General features: G+C 35.2%; 1 protein-coding gene across 5 annotated transcripts in view; it reads right to left on the bottom strand.

Moving 5' to 3' along the window:
• DGKH (diacylglycerol kinase eta) overlaps positions 1 to 26,128 on the bottom strand; it is a 209,440-nt gene that overhangs the window by 41,152 nt on the left and 142,160 nt on the right. For all 5 annotated transcript variants that reach the window (XM_045839171.1, XM_045839172.1, XM_045839174.1 and 2 more), the window contains 5 exons: positions 19,878 to 19,963; positions 11,745 to 11,844; positions 8,482 to 8,755; positions 7,866 to 7,985; positions 3,925 to 4,050 (listed from right to left, as the gene is read on the bottom strand). In XM_045839171.1, the coding sequence (XP_045695127.1) occupies positions 3,925 to 4,050; positions 7,866 to 7,985; positions 8,482 to 8,755; positions 11,745 to 11,844; positions 19,878 to 19,963 (706 nt within the window). The remainder of the gene's footprint in view (positions 1 to 3,924; positions 4,051 to 7,865; positions 7,986 to 8,481; positions 8,756 to 11,744; positions 11,845 to 19,877; positions 19,964 to 26,128) is intronic.

Genomic DNA, 26,128 nt, shown 5'->3' on the forward strand with positions numbered 1-26,128 from the left:
ACCCAGCTGCTCCTCTCTGCCCCTCCTACCGGTCTGGATGAACGGGTCTACTTCAACTTCTTGTCTGTCCGACTTCCATTCAGATAAATTCTCTGTCAGTTCTGGGTGTTATTTTGCCTCTAAATTGTTGTTGTTCTAATCTTGGTTGTGCGTGGGAGGTATGGTGCGTCCACCTATTCCTCCATCTTGCCGGAAGCCCCATTTTCTTAAAGCAGTCCCTTTAGCATGTCTTGCGATGCTGGTTTGGTGGAGATATATTCTTTTAGCCTTTTTTATGTGTGGGAAACTCCTTATTTAGCCTTCCATTTTCAATAAGATCCTTGTGAAGTAGAGTAGTCTTGGTTGTTCACTATGGTTTTGATTTGCATTTCCCTGATAACTAATGATGTGATCATCTTTTCACAGGCTTATTGGCCTTTTAAAAAATCTCTTTTGGTAAAATGACTACCCAGATCCTTTGCCCACTTTTAAATTGGTATGTCTGTCCTTTTATTTTTGAATTTTGAGTTCTGTATATATTCCCTTATCAGATGTCATTTTCAAATACCCTCTCCCATCCTGTAGACTGTCATCTCACTTTCTTCCTGGTGTCCTTTAAATCAGAAATATTTTTAATTTTGGTGAAGTCCAATTTATATATTGTGTTGCTTGTGCTTTTGGTGTCATATCTAAGAAGCCAATGGCTACTCCAAGGTTATAAGCATTTACATCTACATTGTCCTTCTATGGTTTTATAGGTATAGCTCTTACATTTTTATGTATGAGGTGAAGGAACAGTCCAACTTAATTTTTGTTTATATCTAGTTGTCCCAGTACCAGTGGTTGAAAAGACTATTCTTTCCCCATTGAATAACTGTCTTATCACATTTGTTGAAAATCAACTAACTATAAATGTAGTAGTTCTGGATTTCCAGTTCTCTTCTATTGACCTATGTCACCATTATTATGCCAGTTCTATGCAGTCTTGAACACTGTAGCTTTATAATCAGGAAGTGTGTCCTTCAACTTCTTCCTTTATAATATTGTTTTAACTATTCTTGATCCTTTGTATTTCAATGTGAATTTATGATCAGTTTGTCAATTTCTTCATAATAGGCAGTTGGAAGTTTGATAGGGATTTGTGAGGAATCTGTAATCAGTTGGAGTTCAGTTGCCATCTTAATAATACCGTCTTCCAATCCATGAACACAGATGTCTCTACATTAAGTTAGATCTTTACTTGCTTTCAGCAATGTTTTGTGGTTTTTGGTGTTCAAATCTTTCATCTTCTTAGTTAAATGTATTCCTATTTATTTTTGTTATTTTTTATGCTATTGTAAATGAAATTTTTCTTAAGTTCATGTTCAGGTTGTGCATTACTAGTGTACAGAAATGCAGTGACTATTTGTATATTGATCTTTTTATCCTGCAACCTTGTTGTGGTGATTTATTATCTCTTTGGTTTGCAGCCCACACTCAATCCACTGAGCTACACCAGCCAGGTGATTTATTATCTCTAATAGTGTGTGTTTGTGTGTATTCCTTAGGATTTTCTATATGCAACGTAAACCATAATGACATGCAGTTTTACTTCCTCATTTCCAATTTTGATGACTAATTCTTCCTATTTTCCTAATGTTCCAAGCTAAAAATTCCAATACAACATTGAATAGAAGTGACAAGTGTCTTGTTCCTGATCTTAGAGAGAAAGCTTGGAGCTTTTCACCATTAGGTGTTGTGTCAGCTGTAGGTTTTTAATAGCCAAGAAGTTCCTTTCTATTCCGGTTGTGTGTTTTTACCATCAGAGGATGCTGAATATTTAAAAATGCTCCTGAGTTCATTATGTGATTTTTGTCATTTATTCTATTAATATGGTTTTCACATGTTGAATCAAGCTTGTATCACTAGGATAATACTGGTAATGGTGTATAATTGTTACAAGTTGTTGGATTCAATTAGATAGTATTTTGTTGGAGATTTTTGTGTTGTTACTCATAAAGATATTGATTTATAGTTTCTTGTGATGTCTTTGGTTTTGGTGTCAGGGTAATGCTTGCCTCATAGAATATGTTGGAAAGTGTTTTTTCCTCTTATAGTTTTTAAAAAAGTACATGAAGGACTGGTGTTACTTCTTCTTTAAACTTCAGCAGGAAAACAATTTGCTCCTGGGCTTTTCTTTACAGAATGTTTTTGATTACTAATTCAATCTCTCCACTTGTTTTACGTCCAGACAGATTTTCTATTTCTTCTTGAAGCAGTTTAGGTAGTTAGAATGTTTTTACGAGTTTGTCCATTTCATCTAGGTGATCTACTTTGTTGATATGCGATATTTTATAGCTTTTCCCTTATAATTCTTTCTATTTTTGTATGGTCCATAGTGATATCTTCTCTTTAATTCCTGATTTCAGTAATTTCAATCTTCTATTTTCTTTGTCAGTGTAAAGGCTTATCAGTTTTGTTAATGTGTTCACAAATCAACTTTTGTGGTTTCATTGTTTTCCATATTGTTTTCTCTACTCAATTTCACTTATTTCCACTCTAATCTTTATTGATTTCCTTCTCACTGTTGCTCTGTATTTAGTTTGCTCCTGTTTTTCCAGTTTTTCAAATTATAGTGGTATGTATGAGATCTTTCCAATTTTTTTAATACAGGCATTTACAGCTATAAATTTCACTCCAAGCACTGCTTTAGCTGCACCAAATATGTTTTGATATATAATGTATTTTTTGTTTTTATTCACAGTAAAGTATTTTTAAATTTCTCTTGTGATTTTTTTTGATGTACATATTTGTGCATTTCCCCATTTCCCAAATTTTCTTGTATGACTGCAATCCTTTTAAATTTACTGAGAATTGTTTTATGGCCTAATACATGGTAAATATTTTTTTTTTATGTACTTGAGAAGAATGTGTATTCTACTGATGTTGGGTATAGTGTTCTATAAACATCTATTACGACTACTTGCTTTATGTGTTTTCAAGTCTTCCATTTCCTTGTTTATCTCTCTTGTTCTATCCACTATTGAAAGAGGGTACTAAGGTTTCCAACTATTACTATGGAATTGTGATTTACCTTTAAAAATATCTTATAAAAGACACAAGGGTGTATTATATATCAGGGTGTAATTTGGGGTCCAATCTACCCTGGAATTAATCTGGAGAGTTTTCACTAATTCAAACATCAAGTAATTAAGAAGGCCTCTGGGACACCTATGTTTTCTTCCGTCCTCTGCTGAACAAATTACTAGGTTTCCACTAGTACAAACCTAATCCCAATGACAATTCATTTTATTAGGTCTGGCATCGATTTTGCAGGTGTTCCAATATGAAACAATATTTCTAGTCTAAAAATAACTGCAGAGAGACTTGTGGATTAAAACAAAAAGGAGGCCCTAGGTAAGTACTTCAGTTGGCTAGAACATCATCCTAGCATTCCAAAGTTGAGCTTCAATCCTCAGTCAGGTCACATAGAAAAATCATCCAATGACTACATAAATAAGTGGAACAGTGGAACAATGAATCAATGAATCAATGTCTCTCCCTCCCTCCCTGTCCTCCAACTTCCTCTTTCTCTCTCTAAAATTATTTAAAAAAAACAAAACAAAACAAAACTAAAAGGAAAGCTGTGAAGATACTTAAAAAGTAGTATAAGATTATATTTATCTTGGGTACTTAATAAATGCAGATTCCTGGGTTGTATTCTGGAACTACTAAAAGAAAATTTCTCAGGGAAGAGCCCATAAACATGTATTTTAATACTTTCTAGGCAACTCTTATACACACAAAATTTTAAGGATCTGAATTCTAGTTGGTAAGTGTATCAAGCACATTCTCTTAAAGGGACATTTATCTTTAAGAGCACATTGCAGTAGTTCATAGAAATGAGTACTTATACATCTTCACAGAAATAGTTACAAATAGACAATATATCAGAATACGTATTACCTGGGCAGATTATTCTGGTATTGAGCACAGGGAGGTTTTCTTTGCTGGCTGCCACAGTTGGACCAGGGCCAGAGTCAGTTTGGGAACGACTTGCCCGACTATCTGGAGACTGAGGTGCAGTTTTAACTGTTGGCAAAAGGTCCAGATTAAAAACAAAAAAATGATAGTTACAGAAATAAGCAAGCCCCTAAAAGTTCAAGACATAAAACAATTTAATTCATGTTTAAATCCATCAGTAGAAATAATATTACACTGTGCTTTCTTATGTTACTATTTAGTTTTTATTTTCTTGAGATTTACCATATGGAGAAACTCTGCCACAGGTGGATAACTTGATCTCTCATTTCAAATAGATGAAGATCGCTAGAAAAGAGGTGTCTACTGTACTTAAAGGTCAGTAATATTCATAATTTGAATGTGACCACCTCATGTGTAAAGATAAAAAGAAATTCTGAAATCTGATTTTTTAAAAAAAATAAAATGTGTTATCTATATTATCAATGCAATCCTTTTTTTTTCATAAATGTTGAGTGAATGATCAAATTTAATTAATTTCCAGAACTAGTATGTTAAACATGAGTTAACATTTTCTTCTATAAATGGAAAGAAAAATAGTATTTTTTCAAATGAAAGCAGTATACTTTTCATCAATTATTTATTCAAAACAATGATTTGCCCCAATCAATCCTATCACATTTTATAAAACCTCAATACATTTTAAAATTTGTTCCAAAAGAGAATTATTCTCAAAGTTAACAACAAAAACAGAGATTTAACTCTACATAAACTGGAGTATTTTAATGGAAAGCATAACTAATTTAGGAGTTACTGGCAGGTGTTTAAAAAAACAGTAATCCTCAAACTCAATTTAAAAATACTCTAAAACTTAATTACTTTTATTCTTTCTAGGACTAATCACAAATTAACTGTATTAATCTTACACTGTCTTCTCTTTGTTCAAAAACAGTCCAGGTGCACTAAAGAAAAGTAACAGAACAGATACACTTTTTTTTGACAGATGGAGGCCCTGGGGCCAATTTCTAATAAAAACCACCTTTTGATATTCATCCCTGATAAAAAGCAGAGAGCATCCTAGTGGCTAAGACTGATGTTTCATTGCAAGTAAATAAATTAATGTTTCATGCTTCTTCTCAAAAGTTTCATTAGTCATATAAATAAACTGTTCTTGCACATCTCAGACATTATTACAAAAAATAATGGTAATACAATGAGTGTGCTTCAAAAAGTAAGGATTATTTAATACAGAAACACTTCTATTTCAGATTCTGACTAAATTGGATTACTCGGCAACAAATAAGATCAAATACTGCATCCTTAAAGACACATAATCTGCTATATCAAAATCAATATGTATAGCTCTACAACTGCATTTTTTAGTTTCCTTTGCTCACTACAGTGGAAATGTCAAATTCATGAGAATATCAGTAAGGTGTGTGATAACTAGCTGAAAAACCATTAGCAGTGAGTGCTGAAAAACCAATCCTCCAAAGACAGCCATTATGTTAGGGGGAATTATTAAGCACTATACTGTAACAACACCATTGTTTGCCTTGCTTGAGTCAACATTTTTTCATGGATGAAACATGGAAAGCCTGCTTATAGAATTCCAGATGAAGTACATGTAACATGCTAAAATAAAGCTTCAAAAGACTTTCACAAGGTGAAATGATAGATTTGTATCAAAAAGATCAAAGTTCACAGGGCTGAGTGTAAACTACTAAAATTAGGTTAAAAAATCACTTGCACTAAAACAAAAGGAGGAGTCCAGTTTTATATAGTATTATATAATACTTCAAGGCAACAAAATAAATCTTGGGTAATATTTATAACAGTAACAATGTCCAGAATGAGTAGTTTATGTGTATCAGTGTGCTCTTACACTACAGAAATGGAGAATTTGGTTCAAAATGGGAATCACATTTTAGAATAAACAATGACCAAACAGATGGGTGCAACCAGAAAAACAAGAAGTTTGAAATAATCAAGTCAAAGATTGCAAGAGGAACTTAGGAGAGATAACCTGGAAAAGAAGATAGCAGGTATAGAAAAAGGGCATAGTGACACGGCAGGGTTATCCTCAGTATAGTGGAATAACGTGTGAAACTGCTTTTAAACTAACCACAAAGCACTATACAAATGCCATTAGTCATTACTGGTAACATTATCGCACATAAAACTTCATGAGTAATAACTATTCCTAGGTGAAAATTTAAGGAAGTAAGGTCTAAGGTTATAGAACTGGGTTGTGTGCTGGAACAGGTGTACAGTAAGTCTAAAAAGGCTAAGGTTACAGAATATGCAAGTGATGGTTGTATGCCAGACATGTTAAGTTCTATAAAGGTGGTCTAATTTGAAGTTTTTTTAGAGTTTTAAATACAATGAAGGGACATTTTTTCAAAGTTAATGTAATGAGTACCAGTGGCAGTAGTAGCAATAATAATAATGATATCAAACACTCATACAGATAGCATTATGCATGAGTCTTTATTCTAGGCATTTTATATATATTAACTTATTAAACAAATCCTCACAAGTAGGTGGGTATATTATGAAGCAGGTACACTATTATCCTCACTTTACAGATGAGGAAGCCACAGAGTAGTAATCTACCCAAGTTAATATGTAATGAAGATAAATGGAATGATTGCAAACACTCTAAGTGTTGACTTTACATTAGTACTATGTAATTATTTTCATATTATTTTCTCATTTTCATTAACATTTTAATTTCTGCTTTTAATCTCCTAAATTAATCTTTCCCTTATGCAATATGATATATTAAAAGTATAAGTCCATTCTCAATTCAAACTTAAAAGATGAAGAAATGGTTAGCATTCTTAAAGCAACTACACATTAATTTATTGGTAGAGTTAATTTCAGTAGTGAAGGGGTTATAACTAGATATCTTATGATTTTTAAAGTTTAATTTAGCAATAAAGATTATCAACCACTTCTACACTGATCAATGGAACTCAAGGAACTGCTAAATTATTTAAATGCTAAATTTTATGCATGTGGGGCAGTTTTCATTCTCAAAGGAAGATGTGGGCACAAATTGGTTATAATCTGCCTATATAAGTTTTTGTTTCTTCCCTGTTTCTTCAGGAAAACTGAGACATTTAAGCATGTTTGCTCCTATAATCCTTAGTTTACTACAATAACCTCTACATTATGTGATAAAAAGGAGATGTGAAAGAACTTGACAATAGTCTAAATAATGTTACCTTTAAGTATTCATTAATAGCTAAGCTTTACATTTTGAAAAGACTTGTTAAAGCATTATGCTAAGTGAAATAAGCAAGGCGGTGAAAGACAAATAGCATATGATCTCACCTATAAGTGAAACCTAATGAACAAAAGAAATAAGAGAGCAAAACAGAACCAGAGACATGGAAATAAAGAACAAACTGACAGTACCCAGAGGGGAAAGGGGAGGAATAATGGGGGAAAGAAGGGGAAGGGTCATTAAGGAACATGTATAAAAGACACATGGACAAAGACAACTGGGGTGGGGGAGAGTGGAAGGGAGAACTGAATGTGGGGAGTGGGGGGTTGGTAGGGCAGGGGAAAGTAATGGGGAAAAAATAGGGACAACTGTAATTGAGCAATTAAAAAAATACAAATAGTTTATTTCAAACTGATAAAACTTCAAAAAAGATTTTATTTATTTTTAGAGAGAGGGTAAAGGAGAGAGAAGGAGAGGGAGGGAAACATCACTGTGTGGTTCCTCTCATGTGCTGCTCAATGGGAAACACACGCATGTGCCCTGCCTGGATCGAACCAGCAGCCCTTTGGATCACAGGCCGGCACTCAATCCACTGAGCCACACCAGCCAGGGCCAAACTGATAAGCATCTTGAAAAGAACAAGCATTATTATATTTTATTTAATTTCAAAATACTTTCATCATAGTTTTCTTACCAGTTAATGACTCTTTTGCATCATCATCTTTAGATTCTTTAGATTCATCTGTTTCTGTGCTATCATAATCAAATGACTGATTAACTGGTTCACAGGGGTAAACTGTCTGGTCTTCCATAACTTTAAGTAATAAGAAGATAAATATGTTTAAACAAGAAAAAATGAAATCCATTAATATCAATATACGCTCAGGGAAGGAAAATTGGAACATAAATCAAAATAAATTCCATATTCACAAAGAAACACTAATTGGCAATAAACTTAAGGGTATTGTCTGTAAGTGCTAGAGATTATAAAATTAAACTGTCAAAATTATATTTTTATTAGAAGAAAAAATAATATATAAAAAAAATTTTAGAGAATGAAATACAAGCCCAATTTTAAGTTACAACCTGAAAAAGGTTTTTGGATACTTATTATCTATGTTATAATTAACTTTTAGTCTGCTATAAAAATTCTAAGAGTCTATATATCACTTTAATAGCTTTACCTTTTATTCTGTCTTAAAAAAAACACTAACTTTTTAAGTGTGTCCAGTCTGACCAGTACAAAAATTTCACTGTTTGCAATGAGAATGTCGCTAACTTCTTCAAAAGCCAATTTTGTTCATGTGTACCTTTTCCTGCTTCTTCGATGACCTGCCTCACTGCTTTCTTTAAACTGTTTGCCCGCATCATTATTGCCTTTGGTTTGACTGCTTTCTGGGAGGAAGGTTTTGTAGTGTCATCCAAGAGTTGTTCCTTGCTTTCACATAACGATTCTTCACTTGAAGATTCCACAGTATCTTCTTCTACAATGACAGAGCCAATGCCCGGGAGAACTTGAGCGGCCTGGGAATCGGTGTGCAAAGCCTGGAGCAGTTGGTCAAGCTTCTCATTTAGGACCGAACACTAAGAAAATGAAAAAGGTCATAATGAATCTCTTTTAGTGAATTAAAAAAAAGGGTAAGTTAAATGAATGATTTCTGATTTTAGAGGAAAAACCCAATATATTGATGTTTACCATTAATTGGATATTACATATTACTTTAGATACCCATGGACTAAATAATTTATAATTTTAAAAAATCAACACAATTCTTATGGAAATTCATACTTCAGAACCACTCAACCTAATTCACGGGTAAAAACCTTTACAGTTTTGGTATAGCTATTTTTCGAAAGAAAGAAAAGAAAGAAAAGAAAGGGAGAAAGGAAGAAAGAAAGAAAAACAACACAACAAACCCCTTACTATAAAATGACCATTGGCCCTGGATGGTGTAGCTCAATGGACTGAGTGCTGGCCTGTGAACCAAAGGGATGTCGGTTTGATTCCCAGTCAGGGCACATGCCTGGGTTGCCGACCAGGTCCCCAGTAGGGGTTGTGCGAGAGGCAACCACACACACTGATGTTTCTCTCCCTCTCTTTCTTCTTCCCTCCCCCCGCCTCAAAATAAATAAATAAATAAACAAATAAATAAATAAGAATGACCACTGCATGAAAATTTTATGTATTATACAAAATTTGCTATATATTATACAAAACATAGTATAAATACTTTTTTAAGGTAATCGACATATGGCACCATCTTGAGCATTACAAGCTGCAGATTGAGGTTTGGTAAGCTCACCTTCAAAGCTTTGGTTTGCAAAGGAGTAAACAGTGCTTAAGGAATCACTGGCTCAAAGGAAGAGCAAAAAGGACAATGCAAAAGCAATCAGCCCTTGTTTCTTTCTGCTTTCCTTGAATTCCTGGGGGCACAGAAACATTTAGGACTGAACTTCAAACTTTTTCATTCTCCATTTATTTGTCTTTGATGACAGCCCAAGACAAAGTTACAGCAGAAAATGTGAAAAGAAAAAAATGTCACTAAAATATTTGACAGAGGAAGCAAGCATATTCAATGGGCTAAAAACAGTTTATTCAGTAAATGGTGTTGGGAAATTTGGTCAGATACATGCAACAAAATCAAACTAGACCACCTTCTTCGCAACACACAAGAAAAATTCAAAATGGATTAAAGGCTTAAATGTTAGACCTGAAAGCACAAAAACCCTAGACAAAAACATAGGCAATAAAATCTCAGACATTGCTTGTAGCAATATTTTTCTGGTATATGTCCTCAGGCAAGGGAAACAAAAGAAACAATAAATGAATGGAACTACCTCAAACTAAAAAATTTTGCACAACAAGGGAAATCATCAACAATATAGACAACCAACTAAAAGTTCCCTGATACATTTGATAAAGGGTTAATATCCAAAGTTATAAAGAACTTACAAAACTCAATACCAAAAACAAACAAAAACACCCATCAACAAAAACAGGACAATCTAATTAAAAAATGGGCAAAGGACCTGAATAGACACGTCTCCAAAGAGGACATACAGATGGCGAATAAACATATGAAAAGATGCTCAACATCAGTAATCATCGGGGAAATGCAAATTAAAACCACAATGAGATATCACTTCACACCTGTCAGAATGGCTGTCATCAATAAATCAATAAACAATAAGTGCTGGTGAGGATGCAGAGAAAGGGGAACCCTTTTGTACTACTGGTGGGAATGCAGATTGGTGCAGCCACTGTGAAAAGCAGTATGGAGAAACCTCAAAAAATTAAAAATGGATCTGCCTTTTGATCTAGCAATCCCACTTCTGGAAATATATCTGAAGGAACCCAAAACACTAATTCAGAAGAACATAAGCACCCCTATGCCCATTGCAGCATTATTTACAGTTACCAAAATATGGAAGGAGTCCAAGCATCCATCAGTAGATGAGTGGATGAAACAACCATGATATGTATATACAATGGAATACTACTCAGCCATAAAAAGGGCAACAACATAGATAGACTTGGAGAGTATTATGTTAAGTGAAATAAGGCAGTCAGGGAAAAATAAATACCATATGATTTCACTCATGTGTAGAATCTAATGAACAAACTAAACTAACATGCAAAACAGAGACAGAGTCATAGATAGAAAGCAGGATGACAGCTTTGGGGTGGGGGTTTGGGGTAGAGGGATTGAGGAAAAAGGAAAAAGGACCCATGGACATGGATAACGCTGTGCTGATTGTAGGGGTGGAGGGGGAGAATGATATAAGGGGGATAAAAGGTAATAAAAAAATACAATTAAAAAAACTATCACTAGAGAGGGTTTCTGTTTTCTGAAGCTCTCCACAGAGCAGAAAAACAAGAGAAAGGCTGAAAACCTCAAATGTATGTTTGTTTGTATTCTCTTTTTCTTCCGCTCAATTATCCCACCATCTACATCATGAATTTCAGGGAGATCATTTCTTTGCAAGCCCAAGAGAGCCCAGTCTTATAAAAATGCCTTGCCATGAAATCATGAGAGCAACCACAGTAGGAGCTTTTAAGGTTCAGTAAACTACTCTCATTTTAGCCTCAGAAAACTCTCGAAGGGGAAAGAAATTTATAAAGATAAAGGCAAAAACAGAACGCTGAAAGGTACTGAGGACTGTGAAGTCTAGGGAATCTGAGGAACTGTACTGTAGGGTACCTGACTGGCCAAAGTCTGCTTGAAATGGAAGGCTAATTCCATTTCTGCTCTCCCCTGGAAGCCTATGCACCCAGCATTCTCCCCCAGTGACCTGACTATTGGACATTTCTCCTTCCAGATGCCAATCCATTGGCACGGGAGTTGTGTTATAAAATTTGGTTTGTCAGATGGTCTTCAGCAATATAGTTTTCCTACCCCTTAAAGGGGTAGGAAATAGAGTGTTTTTAAACCATCACAGGTATTTCAAAAGTAACTTTTCTCTTGATTTATGATGCTTTGGCAGGAAAACCACTTAATCATTTTAGCTATAAAACAAGTTCAGTGTTAACCCTGTCCATGAAATTCTTCCATGCCCCACCGTGCGTCCTTACTTTACTGGCCACGGCATCAGCTACAACAGCATTTTCCAATGTTTTCTCATATGCCTTCTCTACTTTGGCAACGAAGTCCTTCACAGTTTCACAAAGTATCCTTTGAAGAAAAGAAATTGTACAATTCAGTACAGTCAGTAGGCTGCTTTGTTCTCATTTGTAAACATATTAAAAGTAAATACAACTAAGCAAACTCTTGAAATATTGGGACCATTTGTACATAAACCCATAATTCTATCTGCTGTTTGATACATCTTAGAGTAAGTTAAAACATTCTAAGTGATGGATGCATGAAGAAACTTTGCTGTGCATGATTTAAATAAAAGCAATTTTAAAGTAACAACAAGCCTTTGTCAAATATTCAAATTTTATCTTGATAAGAGTATTTTTAGATCCCATTTTAAAACATATCACCTCCTATATATAATCTCATAATAACAGGATAAATTTGTCACTTATGTTGCCACTGTCACTCTACTATTCATCCTAGTGGTGTCTTGATTTTACATGGTTCCTGAAAACAGGTTGTGTATTATGCTAAGAATATACCCATCACTTGAATTGAGTTATATTTTCTATAAATTCATTCATTTCTTTCCTTAAGGTAACACACACAATTAATTTATTTTAGGTCTTGCTAGTGCCAATGCATATGGTTTACTTCTTTAAGTTACATTTCATTTCCTTGTAATAGAACTAGAAGAAAAAATTATCTGAAACACTAAGAAAATCTGTTTTACGAAAGTCTTTTTTTGGAGCTGGTGTTGGATTAAAAACAACAACTAACAAGCAGAAAGGTATTGTATGACCAGCTTTTTGCAGCAAAGGCTAATACTGATTCTGAGAACAAAATGAGACTATTTAAAAATAATATGGACAACAACAACGTGGTGATTGCGGGGGCAGGTGGAGGTGGCACAGGTGTAAACGAGATAAATGGTAATGGGAAAAATACAATAGAAAGAGAAAAAAATCTTTTTATTACTGGTATAGATGGAGGAATTTGAAGGAGGGGAAAACAGATTCCAGTAGTTCTTCTAGAATTTACACAATTTTCTCTGGTATGTGAGTAACATACCGGTTAAGTTTCTAGATGCTCAAGTGTTATGAAATTGAGCCATTCAATAGCTACAGGACTCTCTCTCTTCGAACACTCACATTTATCATCAAGAAAAAAAAGGCACTGCTCCTAACAGTTTTTGTTTTGCTCATTGTTTTTTGTCAACCATTTCTAGATTTTACTTGGACAAAATGTAGTGTTCCCTAATCCTCAACCTTTTTAATTGGCCGTTTAAACTCAAATTTCTGCAGATAATGTTTAGCTTACTGTTTGTTCGAGATGCATTCATGTGCTTCTTAGCAAGTTTTGTCTTCTTTTTTCATGTATAATACTTTTATGGAATTTATTGAAATATTAATAGCAAGCTATTATGGAAATATTAATAATGATAACAAGCTATCATGGAATTTCTTCTATGGCCCTTACTGAGAGTTTCTCCAAGATATCTCAGTTCCAGGGCAAGGAGACACTGATATTCCCTTCTCTTTATGTAACCTCAAAGTAGAAGTCTCTCTTGCCATAATTACAACACTGTCTTGAGGTAATTTTCTCTTGGGTTAATGAAATTGCATATGCTATAACACTGGGACAGCTACATTGTTGGTATTTTACTATTTGCTAAGAACAGAGCCCACTGGTCCACCCCTCTCAGAATGAACGGGGTGGCAAGGGTGCCTTCCCCCAGCTATGCTAGGCTGCTGAGGCAGATGGAGGCTTAAGGACAAAGGATGATTCTGTGTTGGGAGAAGGCTGGCCACGTAAGTTGAGGGAAGAATCAGAAGAAATGATCTCTTATGGTCCATTAAGTTCCATATTCCAGAAGATACAGGATATTTACATTCTGAATGTATGAATTAACTTTTTATTATACTTAAATAATAAATGTAGAATTCTTAAAATAGAAATAAATACATTTAAAACCAGCACAATTTTAAAGTCACACCAATCGGGAACTTACAAACTGGAGAAAAAAAAAACCCTTAATAAGTATTTTCTATAGTAATGCAAAAGACATTCTTCAAATACTTTAATGCATAAAGACTTCCAGCAAACATGTGCAAATATCAAATGAATCAAAGTAAAATATGAATTTTTCCAATAGAGCTAAAAACATTTAAATCCCTAATTACATCTTTAATTGATGTTAGGACAATTTTGGTGAGCTATTTCAAGCATTTTGTCTTTAACTTTGTATTCCTTTGAAGTTGAGCAGTTAATGGTGTATATCACATACACAGTGAGGCTGACAATAGTTCACATTTAGAATGCTTGATGATTTCTACCATCATCGCAATTATATTATATACGTGACCTACACTTCTTATCACTAGTAACAGTACCTTCACACTTCAGTTTCCTACTTATTTTTTAAAATAGGGGCAACGCACAACAAAGCATGAAAATACTACACCACGATAAACATGGCAATGGTGCACAAACAGAATCACATACTGGCAGGCAGGGGTCGTCCTATGAGAACCTAAAAAATTCACTCTTCACGTGATATAAAAAGTTTAAGTCAAAAATTAAAGGTGATATAAAACAAACCCTATGTAAACAAACCATAGCTACCTGTGTGCTCTGAAGAAAGATTCTAACACCATGGACTTTACCTCATCCATTCAAGGAAGGGGGTTGCTGAAATTCTCTCTAAGGTAAATATCAAAACTAAAATTCTCTGGTTCTGTGACAATGGTTATTATTTTTTCTGGCCAGAGATCCTTATTTTTGAAAAGTTCTGTCCACAGAACAAATTGCCTCAGGACAATTACTTTGCTTTTCATTTTTAATCAGAACACCTATGACTGCTAATTAGCACTACTGATTATTAGTGCTTATAATTCTCAGAAGATAACTCACATTACACAATGAACTGGCAAAATTCCAGTCAAAGAAATTAACTACTTTCTTAACCGACACATTCTCTATGCTAATGGAACATAGCTTTTCCATGGGCATTTTCAACATTTTAAAAAGATAAACATAGCTTAGGCTACTGGGAATTATGACTTTATGAAATAAAAATAAAGATGTTTTCTGAGCATTAAAACAGTCTGCCTTAATGTATCATTCAGATGGTAGTAACAAAATAATGAAGTTTCTGCACTGGTGGTGGTTACAAGGACATGAATGTGTGTACATTATTTTTCTAATCACTAAGTTGTGCCCTTATGATTTGGGCACTTCACTGCATACATATCATGCCTGAATAACAAAAACATTTTTAAAGCACTGGGAAAATATTACAGTTTTTACAAGTCTTAAAGAGACATATCACCCAAATGCAATACATAAACCTTGTTTGGATTTTAATTTGAATACATCAATTGTTAAAAACAAAAAGAAAAATAAAAACACCTTTGATATCACTGGGGGAAATGGACTGAATAATATAGAACTACTAATCTTATTATATTTTAAAAAAAGATTATTAGACATATATATTGAAAGTGGAATAAAACAATTTCTGAGATTTGCTTAGAGATACTGTAGCAAAAGAAAGTGGGGAGTATGTGGCAAACACTGATAAAGGCTGAAGTCAAGTGAACAAGTACAGTGGGAAATCACTTTCTGCTTTTATGTATGTTTGCATATGTCAATAAAAAAACTAAATTAAAAATGTATAGTATTATGGGTATTATATGTTGTCTTCTCTTTTCTGTCTTGAATCTCTTTAAAATTTTAATCTGGGGTTGTAAACACAGGGCAGCCAGGCAAGCCCAGTAGTACCAGTGAGTGATGAGAAGAGGCCAGGGCTGGAACAGAAGCTGCTCAAAGGCAAATGATTTAGTCAGGGATAAACCCAAAGGTAATGCTGAGAACAAAGCCTAGAAAAGGAGCCAGGTCAAGGACAAAAAAAATTTTTTTTTATCTAACTGGGAAAAACATGAGGTGATAATTTATGATTTAATACAGCACTCTGTAGTTTATAACATCTTATTTTTTTTAAGGTAACATTTTATTGATTATGCTATTACAGTTCTCCCTTGTCCCATTTTTTCTCCCCTTTATTCCTGTCTGCCCTGCACCACCCTTCCCACTAATCCTTCCACACCCTTAGTTCATGCCTATGGGTTATACATATAAGTTCTTTGGCTTCTCTACTTCCCCCTGTCTATTTTGTATGTACCATTTATGCTTCTTATTCCCTGAACCTTTCCACCCATTATCCCCCTTCCCTCTCCCCGCTGATAACCCTCCATGTGATCTCCATTTCTGTGATTCTGTTACTGTTCTAGTGTTTGCTTGGTTTTTGTTTTTGGTTCAGTTGTTGAGAGTTGTGAGTCTGTTGTCATTTTACTGTTCATAATTGTGACCTTTTTTTTTTTATATAAGTACCTTTAACATTTCATATAATAAGGGCTGGGTGATGATGAACTCCTTTAATTTGACCTTATTTGGGAAGCACTTTATCTGCCCTTCCATTCTAACTGATAGCTTTGCTGGATAGAGTAATCTTGGATGTAGGTCCTTCCCTTTCATGACTTCGAATACTTCTTTTCAGTCCTTTCTTGCCTACAAGGGTTCTTTGTAGAAAGCAGCTGATAGTCTTATGGGGACTTCTTTGTAGGTAACTGTCTCCTTTTCCCTTGCTGCTTTTAAGATTCTCTTCTTATCTTTAATCTTAGGTAATATAATTATGATGGGCCTTGGTGTGTGCTTCCTTGGGTCCAACTTCTTTGGGATTCTCTGAGCATCCTGGACTTCCTGGAAGTCTATTTCCTTTATCAGATTGGGGAAGTTCTCCTTCATTATGTTTTCAAATAAGCTTTCAATTTCTTCATCTTCCTCTTCTCCTTTGGCACACCTGTGATTTGGATGTTGAAACATTTAAAGTTGTCCTGGAGGTTCCTAAGCCTCTCCTCGTTTTTCTGAATTCTTGTTTTTTCACTCTGTTGTGGTTGAATGTTTATTTCTTCCTTCTGCTCCAAATCATTGATTTGAGTCCCGATTTCCTCCCTTCACTGTTGGTTCCCTGTATATTTTTCTTTATTTCACTTTTCAGAGCCTTCACTTTTTCCTCTATTTTGCAACTATCTTCAACCATTTCTGTGAGCATCCTGATTACCAGTGTTTTGAACTCTGCATCTTATAGTTTGGTTATCTCTTCATCACTTAGTTCTATTTTTGGAGCTTTGATCTGTTCTTTCATTTGGGCCATACATTTTTGTCTTGGCACACCTGTTATATGGTAAGGGGTGAAGCCTTAGGTATCCATCAGGGCAGGGCAACCCACTTTGTGGAGCAGTATGTGGGGGAGGCATCAGAGAGGAAACAATGCTGCTTGCTCAGCTCTCGACACACTTTCAGTCACTTTTCCCACTACCCACAAGCAAATTGGGCCCTTCCTGTGCTGATTCCCAGGTGGGTGGGTTTGTGTATGTTCTAGGACCCTGTGGGTCTCTCCAGTAAACTCTCATATGAGGTTGGAAATTTCTCCTGCCACCACAACACCCACAGCATTTTAAAATCAAAGCTTTTCAGGCTTTCTTTACCCATGCTAGCACCCTGGGTTGCATGGCCTGACTCACTCCCCAGTTGTTCCTCCTGGTTTGTCTGCATGCGACTGTGGGACCACTGGGTCCTCCAGCCACTGCCTTGCTGCATGTCTTCTCTACCCCGGCTGCCCATCTCTGCTGCCCCTACTAGTCTTGGTGAATATTTCTTTTTTAAATCCTTGGTTGTCAGACTTCATACAGTTCAATTTTCTGGAAGTTCTCGTTTTTTGCTTTTGAATTTGTTATTGTCCTTTTGTTTGTGCAAAGAGGCAAAGTATATCTACCTACTCCTCTATTGTGGCTGGAAGTTCAGCTCTATTTATTTTACCACTCAACTTAGTTCTCTTAACAATTCTGTGAGAGGAAGAACAGGTATTCTTTCCATTCTTAAACCTGATAAACAGGCATAAGTCACAAAGCCAGCAAATGGCGGAGACTCAACTAGGACCCCAGATTTACTCCTACTTAGTGTAACACGGTGACTTAGGTTTCCAAGTTGTTTTGCAAAAATATTTCAAAGATTCCACAAATGCTTGATTCAAGTTATTTAGATATATAGAAAATAATTTTAATGCCCAAATAAGCATTAGAGATATTAGAGACAAATATATTAACTTTTACTGGTTTTGTGCAAATTCACTAGTGTTGTACATGTCTTGGACTAAAGCATCTTCTGCTATTTTTATTTAATGGAAGGAGATTTCTTTATACCTAAATAAAATAAAATACAGAAGTATCTTAAAACTGCATTAAATATAAAAGTGTCATCTATAAGCATACTGCTTAATTTTTCTCATAAATGACTAATAATTTAATCCTATTCAGTTTATTAGTGCCAACAAAATAGAATTTTAATTTTTTTAACACTGAAATTCCACGTAAGTTTTTATTTGAAAAAATTCCCACTGCTAAAAATGTTGTACTTCACAGGTATTACATTTAAGAACACTAGGGAGAAAAAGGGGTTGCTGCTATAATGAACTGTTTGCATCTGACGAAATTTCATCACGTTAATTCTATTTACTTAAAAATATGAGTAGATCTTAAAGGTTCTTAGCACAAGAAAAAGAAATGTGAGTTGATGGATGTTAACTAAACTTATTGTAGTAATAATTTTGCAATGTATACATATTTCAAATAATTACAATGTACACCCAAAACTAATACAATGTCTATTATATTTTAATTCAGAAACTTAAAAGAATATTTAGAATGTGTAGAAGTCAGTGATCAAACACATGAAGGCCAACAATGATGCTTTGCTAACTTCCAAACCACAAAATGTGACCAGATATTTACTTAACTGTTATTAAGAATAATTCTTTTATAACTTTATATACCATTAAAAAGGTTCCATTTCAATTTTCTTGCTTTTCTATCAATGTCCTCTAAAATGTCCTATAAAGAAGCATTTGATTCACAGGCAAAGGTGGCAAACATGACATGTACTCCTTAAAGAAGTAATTTAGGAAGCACCTAAGGAAGTGACTTTGGTACATGAATTTGGCCCAAGATGACAAAGTCAATAGGGAGTGCTGAGGCATGGAACAAGCTGCAGATCTGCTCATTTCACCATAAATCAATACAATTCACTAAAAACACCCAACCAAACAACAACCTGACAACTACCAGCAGCAGTGCCATCACACAAACGTTGTCTGCAGCCCACCTGTGTGGACAACCAGCGTGCTTCCCTTGAGGGCCATTCAACTCTTTTCCTACTGCTCAGTCTTGTTTCCTATTTCTGAGGGTCATGGCATCAAAACCAACTGTCACTACATTTGTACTTTATCACAAGCAAATTTATTTATATTGATTTGTCTTTCCTTGACTTTTTTGTAAATTAAGTATATACTAAAGTTATTTTCCTCCACCACTTTCCCATTCCCTTTCTTTCCCGCTTCCCCTTCTTTTTCTTCTCTTTCTGCATGATAGTAATATTACCTTGGTAAACCAGAGTCCTACAGCATTCTTTTATTTTTGATTATCAGTTGAAAATTTCAGTTGCTTTCATCCCTTCCTCTAGTTAACTTTCCAGTCTTCATAACTTCAGATTAGGATGCCTTAAAACTAAATTCTAAATTCCAGCCAGGCAACATTTGGGATAATGAAATCAAGTAGCTTTGGCTCCACATACAGAATCAACTTAACTAAAATCCAGTAACTTCAAATTAAAATACAATTATGCAATTTAAACATGATAAGAAAAGTCTTTTTGAAAAAAATCTCATCGTTTTCCTTTTCCTGATATAAATAGTTCCTAAATAGTAATATCTATGGAAAAAATAAATTATAATAAAATGTTTTCTGTAACTAATCATAAGTACTTCTTTAAATAGAAACTTAGAGTAACTAACTCTAAACATTTATTGCACCTTGACAAAAAAACCTTTCGAATTAAGCATTAAAAAATATCCCTGAATATTCTTCAATGTAAGGGAGATGCTAAAATAATATTTTAATATGAAAATTTAGTCTGTCTAATTCTATAAGCTACAACAAAGATACTGTCACAACCAGCTTTTCTTTCATCTTCACCATATCACAATTACATGACATCACTCTGTAACTCACTTGGCAGATGATCTGACCACTGCATGTTCATCAGAATTAAGAATTTTTGTAAGATGAGCTGCAACTGAGTCTTCATAAATTGTCATCTGAAAAAAATTTTAAAACTGCATTGTGTTACTATTGCTGGCAATTATACAACTCAGCTATTACTGTGTCAAAGACGGGATCATTTGTGACACAGGACAATGGCTGCAAATAATATGTAACAAAGAGTCATTATACAAAATTGACAAATGTTTTTTTTCTGTGAAAGCTTTTAGTTTCTGGAATTCTTTAATTTATACTCTTAGAAAAATCCCCAAACCCCCTTTAAATTTTTTTGAGTTGAAAGGCTGAATATTTAAAGTATTCATACAATTGAGTGAAAAAATGCTACACAACCTAATAAGCACAGGGCAAAGACAAGAAATTTAAAGAGGTAGATATCCAAATGGTACATAAACAGATGAAAAGGTGTTCAACATTATAAGCCACCGGGCAAATGTAAAGTAAAGCCACCATGTGATACCACTATGTATCACCCAGAATAGCTAAAATAAAAACAACCAGAAAATGTCAAATACTGGCAAAAGTAATAGAACTCTCACAGTCTGCTGGAGGAGCAACTGATAAATGTACTCTATAAAACTTTGGATAGTATCTATTAAAGTTGAACATATACATAATACTGTAGGACCCAGCAATTCAACTTCCACATATATGCACAAAAGAAATGCAGATGTGTGTTCAGCAAAAGACACACATTAGAATGTCAACAGCAGCATTTACTCAATGATAGAATGGATAACAAATTATACAACAGTATATTTGTGCAATGGAAAACTGACTAAAGGGGAATGAGAACATATGATTTATAACTAAACCACAATATAGATGAATCACACAGAACATAATGCTGAGTGAAAGAATTCAGAACCAAAGGAGTACATACAAAATGATTCTATTTTATAAAGTACAAAAACAGACTAAACTAATCAGTGCTGTTAGAAGTTGGGAGAGTGGTTACTGGGGTAGGAGATGGGGGTGGTGAATGAAAGGGGGCATGAGGAGGTTTCATGCGGTACTGGCAGTGCTGCCCTGTGAGCTGGGTGTTGATTACATTTAGTTTGCGGAAATTTACCAAAATGAACATTTATGACATGTACACTTTTCTGTATGCAAAATTCAATAAGTTTTTTTAAAAATGCCGAATGCCGTGTCATACAAGCATGTAAACAAATATTTCTCTCTAATCATGAAATAATCAAATGCTAAAGGAGTCCCATATCCCCTTTTCTATTAGATTCAAACTTTAACATTCTATTGAAAGAACACATCTTCCTAATAATGTAAAGGTGTACAATATTTAAACAGTTTCATATTGAGAGCCTTCCATCAAATGTTTGCCTCAAATACTCCATATCGCAATGGCTCAAAAATTTCCATTATAAACCATCTGTTCTATTCGGGCCAGCCGCCTATGCTCTTCTGCCTGACTCAGATATCCTTTCATTGTGTTTTTCACTAATCAGCATCAGTTTATTCAGACTTAAATGAAGATTCAATTACCCCTTTGCCCCCTCAGTAAAGCCTTCCTGACTAGGTCTCCCAAAGGGACCTCACCTCATTCCTGATTAACATCCAATTCCACCAGTGGCTAATCAGTATGCTGTTACTCTTTTAAATTTCTATCTTACTTTTTTCAAAGACAAACCACATATGGGAAAAAATTTACATGAAAGAAAGGTAGGGAAAAGTGAAAAAAGAAAGTATTTTTTTCAGAAAGATTAGTTTTATTTCTTTTCCCTATAGGATAGACTGTCATAAAATCTAAGAAGGCAGAAGAAAATACTATAAACTATCATTAATCCCATTTGAATTCACATTTAAAAACCCAATGTTTTGCCCTGACTGGTGTGGCTTAGTGGGTTGGGTGTTGCCCTGCAAACCCAAAAGGTCATTGGTTGGATTTCCAGTGGGCACATGCCTGTGTTGTAGGCCAGGTCCCCAGCTCTGGGCATGCAAGAGGCAATGGATTGATGTTTTTCTCCCTCTCTTTCTCCCTCCTTTCCCCCCTCTCTAAAAAATACATAAAATATTTTTTTAAAACCAAGTTTTTTTTCCATTAAAAATCAACAAAAACAAAAAATATAATCTCTTCTAGAGGAAAATGAAATAACTTCTGTGTCTAAGGGTAAAATTATTGATACCATTTACTAACCTATTATGTAGTCATTTAGTTAAGTCACAAAAATAAGGTAATAATAGTTAACAGTTTTTAATTGTGTATCAAGCACTGTGACTAAGCACTATGTATGTATTTATCCCATTATGTGTCCTGTTCCATAGCCAAGGAATGTGAGGCTCAGGTGAACTGAGTGATTTGCCCAAGACCCCAATTAATGAAGAGCAGACAAGGTAAGGGCCAGCTTTGAGGCTTTTCCCACCACACTGCTCCCTGCCTCTGCCCCCACCAAGTCCTGGTCTTTGCTTAACTATATTTGTTAAATATAAGTATTATCATTTCTCAAGTGTATCATTTATAACAGCCTTGTTGAGCTTTCTAAGTCTCTCCTGCTTGTTTTCAAACCATTCTCCAGTTTACAGCACAATATTAAAAAAAACAAATCTGATCATACTCCTGCTTAACAGTGTCTCAGTGGATCCCTCCTACTTTCTAGATAATGTCAAGACCCTTCAGCTAACAAGGAAGACCTTCCATAATTCTCAACACTCTCCAAGATCTGACCTTCTTTTCCTCTCTGTCCTGTCTTTTGATGCTCTTTCCTTGCCCCGCATGTTCTAACTCTACAGAATTACTTATAATGCCATAAATTTACCAAAGTATTCATTACCATGCTCTATGTAAGGCTCTTTTTCAAATGGCTCATCTCTACTTTTCTTCTTTTGTGCTGAAAACCAAATTTATGCACAACTCCCTCTGTAAAGACTTCAATGAATTTGCCAGGCCAAGAAGCCTCTCTTCCGAGCAACCATTATGCCCTGAAAATAACGTAAACACTATTGATCATTTCCTTGTCTGTCCCTCCCACTACAGCAGCAATTCCCAAACTTCCTGAGTTCGTGGCATCCTTAATATCTGAACAATTTTGTCATACTGTCCTTAGGCCAAAAGAAATACCTAACAATAGTTAACTTTAAACAATAAGTATTTATGTCCTAACAACTTAATAACTATTTAAAAATAATATATACATATTAAAAGAAAAAATCTTACTTCATTTTTAAATAACTAATTGTAAGCCTGTTGGCACTGTATACATGTGAAACCTTGGAATCAGAATGGACAATGATGTCTTCATTTCCTATTCCACACAAATTTCTGTGTGGTGTTTGCTTTTTACCACAGCAAGTACCAAAAACCCAGCTTCACAATAATATGATGTCATCAAAAGGAATGTAGTACAGCCTAATATTTAAACTGTGCACTACCTCAACGTAGTAGTTCACCCAGCATCCAACAGATGTTGAGTATTACCAGGTGTTCTTTGAATTTAAAAATATCACTGAGGTGCCCTGAGGCACACAGCTTGGGAATCACTACTCTAAGCTGACTGAAGCTAGAGGGTCTTTCATTTCCAGTCCCAGGTATCAGCACTCAGTCTTGTTAAATAAATGAAAGAGAGAATAAAGTTCCAATTTCTTAGCATGCTACTATCAAGCATCTAGAAAACCAGCAGAATGGAGGGGAGAGAACTTTTATTATTCTATAAGAGTAAAATTAAAAATAAACTAATAGGAAGAATTCTGTTTCCATATTTTTAAGGCCATTCTTTCCTGCTTTCAGGCAGATGACTGAGGTTCAGCAGTTCTCACTTTTTCTTTGATCACCTTGGCATTAATAAACAAGCATCTATTGACTAACTAGACTTGTACGATTGGGCAATGATATGGAAGAGACCAAAAATATGACTCTTGCAACAAAAAGCTTTTAATCCAATTGGAAAGCAGTAAGAATTTGGCTTCGAAGAAATAGGCAAGGCCATAGAGCTTCGATGCCAAGATACCCATTGTTCCAAAAGGGTTTGGTCTTTTGATCAAAATTTAACAAGAATGTTGTTATTCTGCCAGTCACAGTGCTAGGTGAGAATACACTGGTGAGTGAATAATACACACTGCCTGACCTTCACAGCATGACAGTACCAAGATAATGGAAGGTGAATGGGACTATGGAACCACAGAGGAAGAACACAGTACTAGGACTAGAGTGACAGGAATGGCTGCTTAAAGTGAGTGATACCTAAGCTGAGACCCAAGGTAGGAATGAGTGAACTAATAAGCAGAGGCCAATGGAGGGATACAAATTTATCTGCAAAGGTTTAGAGGAAAAACATGATGGGCATGGGAATTGTACGTTAAATGCAAACAATAATTTTTCTAGTAGTGAGTATTAAATAACAGAATCACTCTTAATGAAGGAAATCAGGAAATTACTCTTTTTACAATGTTTAAAAAGTACAACAGCAAATAGAATTACTTAATTATGGCCATAAAGAATTAATCGACAAAACTCACAATTCTTTAAGCTCTGTACTTCTATGATGCCAGCAGAATGCTGGCAGTAAGATAAGTAGGAAGATCAACAACCTTTTTGTACTTCCAAGAAAAATGAAAAAATAATTTCCAAATCAGGTATAAAGGAACCCAAAATGAATGTTTTATTTCCTATAAAGGTGTAGCTTACTTTCATTGTAGTTTTCAAGGCAAAAAGTCACACAGTGACATTGATTTAACCTATAATCTTAAGGCATTCTATCCTTTTGTTGTGAAGTATTTTAATAAGAAACCAAAACAAATAAAGGTTCATTCAAAACCCTTTTATGTTAAAAAAGCAGTTTCTTCTATGTAGCTATAATTGTATTTAGTGACCATATACATGGTATGTTGGGAACTGCCCTGCCTGGTTTCAAGAGCTGTAATCCCACCAAGGCTAAGGCTGAGGGAACGACCTTTGGACTGTAAACCACTAAGGAGACAAAGCTTATCTCCCTGGCAGGAGCTCTGCTTCTGCTCCTTTTACTTTGTCCATAACTGGCCCCCAGTGCTTGGTCGGTTAACCAATGATGGGTAAAATTCCCCAAAGGGGGGAACGATCTAAGACAGGCACAATCATGTGGGAGGCCCCCAAGGAAGGACTTGGGGGGCTACAGCAAAAGGGGGTGATGGACCCTTGTCCCTAGGCTTTGACAAAGCCTGAGTCCTCATTCTGTCTGCGAGAAGTCTCCTAATCTCTTGGCTGACTTACTTCTCCTGCCTGACTTAAGCCTGAAACAATGACAGAGGGTGGTGCAGCCCTGTGCTGAAAAGGGTGGGTTCCCCGGGCTATCAGGCCTAAGAAAGAATATGTAAAATCTTGTGACACCTGCTTTGTTTAGAATGCTCTCAATTAAATGATAAGGGTCCAAGAAGTGAGTTTGTTCCTCAAAGTTTTACAGCTCTTTAGCTATCTGACCCTGACTCAAAATAGGCCCTCAGAGTTCTTTGTTATCCATTGTTTGATCCTTACTGCCTGGAAATGATTATTGAGCCTTACCTGTATTCCTGTGCAAATGAACCCAATAAAAACCCATTGAGGAAAAGGCCCTTGGCCCTTCTCCTTTGAGAGATTGGCCACCTTTCCTCTCCAAGCAGATCACATCTTAGTAGACTTAGTCTCATCTGTGGTGGCCAGGGGGAGGGGGGCCCTGCGGGCAGAGCCCCCCCACAGTGGTAAAAGCAAAGTGTCAACCTTTTTTTTTTAATGCTAGGAAATAGACATCTCTGAAGTAGAGCAAAAACATTGCCCTTTTGTCTCTTTGGAGAGAAAAGAACACTTACAAAGAATATTATTAAGAAAGAAGACCAGTTCTTATAAAACATGGATTATATTTATAGTTGGATAAAATAATATTACAGTCCTGGTCACATGGCTCAGTTGTAGTACCATTCTGTGCACTGAAAGGTTGCCGGTTTGATTCAGTCAGAGCACACACCAAGGCTGTGGGTTCAATTCCCAGTTAGGGCACATGCCAGAGGCAACTGGTCAATGTTTCTCTCTCACATGGATGTCTTACTCTTTCTCCATCTCTCTCCCCCTTCCTCTCTCTCAAAAATCAATGGAAACATGTCCTCAGGTAGGAAAACAAATAAATGAATAACACTGTAAATGAAAATGCTGCTGGAAATCAAATAATACATTAATCTTTAATAATAATTACCTCTGGGTGGCAAAATTTAAGATTTTTACTTTCTTTTTCATACAATTTTTATTT

This window comes from Phyllostomus hastatus, unplaced genomic scaffold, assembly GCF_019186645.2.
Source record: "Phyllostomus hastatus isolate PE091 unplaced genomic scaffold, TTU_PhHast_1.1 phas_contig_29, whole genome shotgun sequence".
NCBI lineage: Eukaryota > Metazoa > Chordata > Mammalia > Chiroptera > Phyllostomidae > Phyllostomus > Phyllostomus hastatus.